The sequence below is a fragment of the Apostichopus japonicus genome, chromosome 8, assembly GCF_037975245.1.
Source record: "Apostichopus japonicus isolate 1M-3 chromosome 8, ASM3797524v1, whole genome shotgun sequence".
In the NCBI taxonomy this organism is placed as follows: domain Eukaryota; kingdom Metazoa; phylum Echinodermata; class Holothuroidea; order Aspidochirotida; family Stichopodidae; genus Apostichopus; species Apostichopus japonicus.
In genome coordinates, this window is record NC_092568.1 from 4,873,286 (window position 1) to 4,882,616 (window position 9,331).

Here is a 9,331-nt window from a genome sequence, read left to right on the forward strand (position 1 = left end):
GGCCCCAAGCCAGGACACTAGGCACAGAGATACAGATTCAAGAAGAGTGTATAATTGTGCACCAGATCAGACAGAAGATATAGCTGCCATTAGGCTAGAAAGGTACATGCTTGATTGTAGGGTAGAAGGCCAAAACATAAAGATTCTAAGAGGCTCAGCATGCACGCAATCTGCCATAAAAGCCGATTTAGTCCCGGGTAGATGCTATCTAAATGGTAAATGGATAACAGTATCAGGTGTGGGAGGGACAGTTGAAGTTCCATTGGCCGAAGTGGTACTAAACTGTGAGCTGATAACAGGCAAAGTAAGAGTAGCTGTTATTGAAAGTTTGCAGAAAGATTTTCTTCTTGGTCATGATTTAGATTCTCATTGTGGGCAAGCCATTAGAAGAGACATTTGTGAATTAACCAGAGCTCAAGCACGAAATGAAGTAGAAGAGTTTAAACAGGGTGAAAGAGAACTAAGAGAGTATGTTGAGCAACGGTCAAAAGAACATGTTGACAAGGTAAAAGATAGAATAGAAGAAACAAATGAGATGGAACAAGGAGAAAAACCGGTTGTCTTAGAACCTGTCAGTGCTGGGATAACGAAAATAGTTTCAATTAATAAGGAAAGGCTAATAGCTATGCAAAACTCAGATGCCTCTCTACCAGGGATAAGAGATAGGATAGTTCAGTCAGAAAAAAGTAGGAACGCATAGAATTTGCTTCTTTACCAAAGATGGGTTAGCACTGAGAATTTGGCAAAGAGCCCAGAATAAAGGCCCTGAGGGTGACTTAGATAAGGTACAAGTGACAGAGCAGATTGTAGTACCAAAAGAATGTAGAACCGATATTCTTGAAATGGCGCATGATAACGCAGGACACATGGGGGTTACTAAAATGAAAGATAGAGTGTTAATGTATTTCTATTAGCCGGGAATATTTCAAGACGTATCACATTACTGTAAAACATGTAAAGTTTGTCAGAAACTGGATAAAGGCAAACAAATTCGCAAGTACCCATTACTACCTATGCCAATAATTGATACACATTTTCAACGTATAGGTATAGACATAGTTGGCCCTATGATAAGGACTATGAAAAGGAATATGTACCTGATCAACATTGTGGATCATGCCACCAGGTATCCTGAGGCTATCCCATTGCCCATCATCAGAGCAGAAACAGTTGTGGATGCCCTGATACAGCTTTTCGCTAGGATAGGTTTACCCAATTAAATTGTTCATGACCAAGGGACAAATCTCATGTCGAAGGTTATGAAATCGATTTGCAGTAGGCTACATATTACCCAAATCGCAACCTCAGCAAGGCACCAACAAACAAATGGTATGACAGAACGTTTTCATGGTACTCTCAAAAACATGATGAGGTCCCTGACGGAGGATGAAATGAAACATTGGGAAGAGTACATACCTTCATTTGTGTTCGCTTATAGGGAAGTCCCATGTGCTACCATAGGATATGCTCCCTTTGAATTGCGCTGTATGGTAGACAAATTAGAGGTCCACTGAGCATTCTTAAAGACACGTGGGTATCATCTGATAGTGATCCCAATGATGTGGTAACACACTTGCTGAGTATGCGCAAACGCATCCCCAAACTATTGCAAGATGCTAATGAGAACACAGGGAAAAGTAAGAAGAAAATGAAAAAGAATTATGACAAGAATGCCACTCCCAGGGAATTTAAGGCAGGTGAATGGTATTGGTATTTCTTTGAGAGGGGCCTTCAAAGTTTGACAACAAGTGGCAGGGACCGTATGTTGTGAAAAGACGGATAAATCGGGTGAATTATGAAATTGAGTTGCCTGATAAATGTAAGTCAAAGAGGGTTGTACATGTTAACTTGTCCAAAATTTGGTACAACAGAGAGCAAGAGACTCAAATCTCTAAATTTGTATATGTAACTGGTGTGGTACATGAAATCAGTAGTGAAAATTCAGGCATGGTGGACAGTAACAAAACAGATGAAGGTGAAGAATTTGGATGGTTGGATGATAACTTGGGTCCTTCATTGGTCCAAACACAATCATGAAGAGATGTAGAAATCAATGAAGAGTTGTCACACAAGCAGAGAGGGGAAGTAATGGAAGTAATACATGCTTATAGCAATGTATTCTCTGACCTCCCAGGCAGAACACACTTAGTCAAACTTCACATCCAACTTCACACAAAAATACCTATTAGACTACAGGCCTACAGGGTACCACATGTCCTTAGAGATCGTGTAAAACAGGAACTGGACAGCTTGTTAAAGCTAGGGATAATAGAACCTACCTTTAGCTCATATGCCTCACCAATAGTCATCTTATCCAAATCAGATGAGACGTTGCGTTTGTGCACAGACTTTAGAAAGCTGAATAGAAATTCAGTCTTTGACCCATATCTTATGCCCAGGATTGATGAAATCCTAGATGAAATAGCTAGTGCCCCCTATATTAGTACTTTTCATCTGAAAAAGTGTTTACCAGGTCCCAATAGACACAGAGTCGAGGGACAAACTTCCTTTGTGACGCCATTTGGCCATTATAGGTACACAGTATTGCCATTTGGTCTTCAAAACAGCAGCAGTGTATTCCAGAGACTGATGCTATATACCTTTCGAGTGTATTGTGTATAACTTCATATACTGTGCATATTGTGTATATCGTGTATTTTGTCTGTATTTTCAAATGTATTTGTAATAGAGGTTGTTTTTGAGTGGATTAATTCTCACTACATATATATATAAATATATATATATATATAATTATATATATATATATATATATAATATATATATATATATAATATTTATATATATATATATATAAACATACATATGAGGATATATTGAGGATGCAATTCTTCCTGATTTATTCTTTGACTTTGTTTCTCTCTCCATCTTCTCATACAAATATCTCAAAATAGACTTAGCATTTGGTATCCCTCACTCCTTGCACACTCTTGTCTATCATTTGGGCTAAGGCATAACCTTGTTGTCCGTTTTCTCTTGTGCTTCTACAAAAGAAGAAAGCTGCAACAACTGCTATTGTGATGCTGAAAACGGACAATAGGATGCAGATGACCCAGCAATTTACACAAACTGTTGGTGACGGTGACGATGACGATGACGGTGACGATGACGATGACGTTGACGATGACGATGACGGTGACGGTGACGGTGACGGTAGAGGGTTCCCGGTATGGTCCCCTGAAAGAAAAACAGATAGCATCATGTTATCATGGTTTCATTTATATATTGTCCTAAGTTTCTAAACCTTGTAAGGCAGAATCCATTCCATCCATTCAGTTTGTCTAGGTCGTAGTTGTCTTTACTTTTTTCTTGTTTGCTGTAAATTAATTGTTGTACTAAAGATAACCATTTGCCAGATTTTTACTAAGATCTAAAATGCCGGAAGTTGGGAGTGTATTTGAATCATGTCCTCTCGCTGGTTCTCATTCCTACCCAAAACAAATATGAAGAAATGCACAACAAGGAACAAAAGGAGTTTGCGACAGCTTTCACAACCCCCCCCCCCCCTCGCCTGTCCCCCTTGAAATATTCCCAGGCTGAATGCATTCGATGTAATCCAGTTCATTAAATCAGTAGTGAAGGGGTCAGAGGCGAGGGAATGGTGCAATTTTATCATAACAATAGCTGAAAAACGTGTGTAAGAAAACATTTACAATTGAGAAAACCTGAAAATTGCCGATCTCATACCATTCATCTTTAATGTAGCATACGACACATGACGAAAGTCAGATCCTGGAAGAATGACAACACATTGTAGACATTCCGGATACTCGATATCTTCTTGTTCATCGCTAATGGTAACTTGGAGTTTAACGGATGAATTGCATCTATCCAAGATACATGACGAGGAAGCTGACATATTGAAGATCGAAATATTACTGTTGAGCACTGTCCAGGAGATGTCTGCTGCAGGATGAGTGTTATTAACAACACATGTCAAGTCTACGTTTCCGTTGTCAGCAGCAATAATGCAATGGTGTTTACTTTCACAATTTTTGATGAATGATACACTACTGTCATCTGGTGTTTTGTAACGATGCAACATCATCGAGGTTCTTGTGTAAGTATGATTCACAAGACATATTGAAGTTAGTATCAGTGGGCCAGGATCATCGTATTTATCTTTCATATTAATGGTCTTGCCAATAGGTTCTGCTGTTTGAATAAACATTGTTTCGCTATCACAACTACTTTGTAGTACCTCATTATAACTAGTGTCCTCATTAATATCAATGTATTTGGTCCTGTATACATTAGCAAGATTTGTAGGTCCCATCAAAAGAACCGACGCGTTCTTCGTCCTTTCGGAAACTGATAAACCAGATGGGATACATGTCAGGGTTTGTGTTTTTTCGATATCTATCGTTACACTGATGGAAGAAGAAGTCACAAACATATCTGAGGATGGGTCCTTGTAACTGTGTTCAGTGGCGTTTGTCACTGGCGCCTTCGCAGTATCATTGTACCAAGTAAGAGTCACTGCTGGCCGTCCACGCATTGTACATTCCAACTTGAGTTTACCATACCAAAACAAACGGCAATCATCACCCTGGCAACCATCTATCGCGGGAAACAACTGTGTTGAAGGTACTAAAAAGAAAAGAACATTAGAACAAAGTACCTTCGGAAAGTATAAAAAGGTACCTTCGAAAGGGATTTCAGAGGTATTTGTAAACAAATCATTTAGCTGTTCAAACATATAATGACTTTTAGTGTTTTATTTCCAAAATGTTACAAACTGCTTCTGACATAACGTGATGCTTATACAAGGTTGACTGCCATATTTCCAAAATCAGATATTTAAACAAGAAGAACATGTTGTCTATGGTATAACCAGGTTAGCTACTGAGTGACACAGTCTCAAACGAGAGTGTGAATGGCACCTCAATAGTCACACTATGTATCATCAACATATATTAAGTACTTACCTACAACAAGTATGTCTATGGACGTGGATACATCGCCACCAGCGTCTAAAATAGCGTCAACACGATACCTCCCTTCATCACTCAGAGAAACGTTGCTAAATATCAGGGAACCGTTCTGAGCAATCGTCAAGTCATTGCTTCTAGGTCCGGCCTGCTTGTCATGTAGTAACGTGACAATGGATTGTGAATCATTGTCAAAATACCAGTAGAAGCCATATACCGGCTCACTTACACTGCAGGTGATGATACCAGGTCGATGAAGCTTAAGAAACAGCGGTGAATCGCAATGGGCTTTAGGTTCTGTCTCTTCTGTAAAGTAAAAATGTGGAATATGTGATTGTAAATAAATAATATCTTTGATGGTTTGGAATGATTCGGATTGGCAGACAAAACTACACAATTTGTAAAATCAATAAACAAAGTATACTTTTCTAGTATACAATCTCACGTTCATTATAAATATAATAATTAAACAAAAGAATCAATGCTGCAGAAGCTTTCTGAGCAGTTTAGCCATTTGTTTGTGTGAAAAATAAAAGACACATCCGGGATAACGGTGTCATTTCCTTTCCTCCCTTTTTCCTTGTATTATGCTCCTTCTTAGCAGATATAGTTTGTTATAATGTTAGAAAGTTGTAAATATTTGCTTTGAAAAAAGACATAACGATAATTTTTTTAATTGAATTGTGCAATGATAAAAGATTGAAATAAAGTTGAAGAGTTAAAGGGCTATAACTACTGCTAAGTTTCGATCATGAGTACTTAAAATGCAGAGCTGCCCTTGTTATATGTTTAAACAGAATGCAATGCTGTAATGAGGTTTGATTGATGACTTCATCGCACTTGGGCATGAGCGAATGTTATCCTTGTAAGATATCATAAAAAAGTTTTGTTTATATGATATCAGCAGATACTGCTAACCCTTTGATGAATTTTGACCTTCACAATAATCAATACATTTATCATCAAAATGATACCTTCTCATGGAAGTAGGAGACTAGTCAATGTTACATTTCCTTATCTATGGTGGTCACAACATTTTTCACATTTTGAGCTAGCTGATGTAATGTTATTGAATATGCATTCAGATGTACGTATGCAAACGATGCACTACATTGTAGAATCTGCACCTGTATGTTAATGAGCTGTGTATTTGCATATTGGTATATAAGTTAAAGCATGCCATCTGCTCGTCCTTGTTTCACCCTGTCTCTCCATCTGTTAACACGTAATCTGGACATGTCGTCCTACATCTGTCCTGTACAGCATGACTATGTAACGCAATAAATGATAACATGTTAATACTCAATGTCGACTGTGTTCAACTTGATTGCTTAAAGAACTCAAGTATCTAAGCAAGGAAACATGATAGCTGACGTCAAATGACTTTGACCTTATCTAATTTCAAGGGGTTTGTCTAACTCAGAATGGGTACCGTAACCTACATGTTTCCGTTCTTGAGAAACGGTGGGTAAAAGGTCTTCATTTTTTTTATTCTGTTGATTACACATGACTCTTGATAATATATTCCTCCTGCTTTATCTGCTTAATGTTGTGGATATCAAGTTTGACACATCTCATCAGACGCCAAGTTACATGTCCCTTCTAAGCTCCCGTACCAACCTATTCTTTCATTTCTGTGAACTAAGACTAGTGGACCAGGAGGTCCTGGGTCATTTATAGATTAGTCGGAAAGTCCGTAGAATCTACATCAATGAACTCTTATTGTTAAATGATGATGACCGAAGTATAATCATGGAAAAATCACATCATCCTTGATACTTTCAAGTATGGAAAAGTTCTGTACAGCTTTTGTGGGACCGTTCCATTAAATTTGACACGGGGGTAGCCAAACTATGAGCTGACCAAGAGTACATCATAACTGAAATCTTTATGCAGAAGGCCCGGTTTTGGGCCCTCACATGATGGAAGTTATAAAATATGATCACATGTATAAAGAAAACCTTAACGCACACAAACCTCTCACGAAATTTCAGCCAAAAATCAAAGCAAAATGACGAAATAGCAGTTTTTCAAACACGATGGCAAAAGTGAGAGAATTTCGGGAGATCGCACGATGGCAATAATTCAGCTAAAAGCTTCAGCTGAGCTAAAAATGCAATCACTTTACAACGAATGACTTCGCAATCCTTTTTAAACAAACGTTACTTGGAACACTTAAGTAAATGCTTACCTGATTTAGCTCGTAAACTCAACGTTAGTAGGACACCGATTACCAACCAGTAAATATATATATCTGAAACAATGACGGACATGCAGACGTTAATTCGTGATAAAGTAGATTTCGCTAGGTCTATAAGGGTATTGTATAACAAGGTTGGTGATTTTACTTTGAAAGTTAAATAAAAAGTCGGAACAAGTGCGGTAGGGCTCCACGTGGTTACCTTAAACTTAGGATGTACTCCACGGAAGTGTTTCATCATGCAGCTGGATCCTTAGCATTGGCAGCAAATTAACCTCCTAAGACAATTAAAGTTAACCCGTATAACCCGTAAAGTTAACACGTATTTTATATATGTATATATATGTATATATATATATATATATATATATATATATATATATATATTGTGTATATCGTGTATTTTGTCTGTATTTTCAAATGTATTTGTAATAGAGGTTGTTTTTGAGTGGATTAATTCTCACTATATATATATATATATGTATGTATGTATATATATATATATATATATATATATATATATATATAAATTTTCGAGTTGATTAGCATCATGTTTGATCTCTAGAGTAAGGCAAAATATGTCACCAGAAACAGAACTAGTATTGTTCGACACAGGTGACAAACGCCTACAGTGGAATTACGATCTTCCTTACCGGTTTCGAACCTCTGGACATACAATTAGCGTCCATAGCCTAGTGCCTAGTGGTTATATATATATGTATATATATATATATATATTTACAGACATACTTACTCATCTTCGTCTGCCTCATGATAAATGAGAGAGGATTATTTTACTTCGGTTTCTGCATGAAATGGTTTTTTCCGGCTTGTACAATTGTTAGATTTCAGTACCTTATCCTTGACGTTGCCTTGAAGATTGTATGGCAACATAACAATGGAAAAGAGTCTCTCCAATCTTTTCAATTGATGTATCAATGTAAGAATGATACTCAGAAATCCTGCAGAACGTGGAGAGACAATTCAGTGTAATTTAAATGCTAAACAGGGACTAAATGTCACAATGATGGGTTGCTTATTATTATGACGCATTCACATGTATTCACGTATTCACATGACGCATCCCAAGTGAATGTTTGTAACAATGGATATCAAAATAACTCGCTATATATATATATATATATATATATATATATATCGCCTATATATATATATATAGCCTATATATATATATATATATATCGCCTACAGAGGAATTACGAAATACATCATTCAAATAAATACTTAGTGAACTCCAAAACTTATTGCCAATTCTCATAGATGGTAATTGCTTTTTTAACAAACATGTTTTTTAAATATATATGCCTCATGTAATTTTATGTTTCAGTATATATGATTAGAAGAATGTGACCTTCTTACCTTCATAAACTTCAAGGAAAACCACTCATATCGATTCCTTCTGCTGTATAACATGTGCCTCACAGTGTCGTAAGGTGATCCGAGAACAAAGAACTTTCGCGCTTCGTTATTTATTAGGTTAGCAGACTTGCAGAGCGCCACGTTCTTCTGTACACCAGATATTGAGTAACGCATCTGACTACCGTTCAGTGACTGGGACGGTAAAATGCACATCTCTCCAATGCAGACACAAAAATGATAACGAAGTACTATTCATGAGTGTGATGTCACATGCACGCTTTTCCAAAAGATGACAGAAATCGAAAAATTTGAACACGACTCGTTCAAAACACTACACATACACAACGTTACGATTGCCTGCAGGCCTATACTATTTTCAAATTACTTGTTATGACCATAGGCTAGGCCTCCTTGATGCAGCAAATGACGATTTTGTTTATTGGTTACCTAATATTTTGCACAAAAATCTTAAGCAGTTGGTTTTAGAACGATCAATACTAGATCTGCAAGTTTTCTGTTGTGGTAAAACTGGCGTTGTGTAAAACGGGCTAGTCTGTTATAAACCGTCTTATTAGTTAGGTCTAGACCCCATGTTACCACTACTAGTACTATAGGGTTGCACTTGTACTGTACAGAATGTCACATTTTGCTTGCACTGTAAGTAACAAAATTGTAGAAGCTTCGCTACGAAGTTGAGAAGCAGGATCATCGACATTCGAAATAATTTAAATCATATGATGGTCTTAATAATGGTGGTTTTGTTTATGCTCAACCGACCAATTTCGGTTCAGGGTAGTCCAAC

The 9,331-nt window shown here is 37.2% G+C and overlaps 1 protein-coding gene across 2 annotated transcripts; it reads right to left on the reverse strand.

Annotated features, from left to right (window-relative positions):
• Positions 1 to 2,849: 2,849 nt before the first annotated feature.
• On the reverse strand, positions 2,850 to 9,063 carry LOC139971756 (uncharacterized). Of its 2 annotated transcripts, none has more exons than XM_071978485.1 (6): positions 8,530 to 9,063; positions 7,904 to 7,955; positions 7,141 to 7,203; positions 4,947 to 5,255; positions 3,706 to 4,608; positions 2,850 to 3,195 (listed from the first exon to the last, which is right to left on the reverse strand). In XM_071978485.1, the coding sequence occupies exons 2-6, from the start codon at positions 7,920 to 7,922 to the stop codon at positions 2,915 to 2,917; spliced, it is 1,575 nt and encodes a 524-aa protein (XP_071834586.1). In that variant the 5' UTR covers positions 7,923 to 7,955; positions 8,530 to 9,063; the 3' UTR covers positions 2,850 to 2,914. The 2 variants fall into 2 exon arrangements, with proteins under 2 accessions (XP_071834586.1, XP_071834585.1); XM_071978484.1 differs by having other exon boundaries at positions 7,904 to 8,111.
• Positions 9,064 to 9,331: the final 268 nt, after the last annotated feature.

What these genes read in the sequence shown, in the direction of transcription:
- LOC139971756 (XM_071978485.1), bottom strand. An exon ending in GAGTTTACGAGCTAAATCAG is followed by an intron (nt 5,256 to 7,140) that starts GTAAGCATTTAC and finishes TTTACTTTACAG; the next exon opens with AAGAGACAGAACCTAAAGCC. An exon ending in TGCTACATTAAAGATGAATG is followed by an intron (nt 3,196 to 3,705) that starts GTATGAGATCGG and finishes TTTTTCTTTCAG; the next exon opens with GGGACCATACCGGGAACCCT.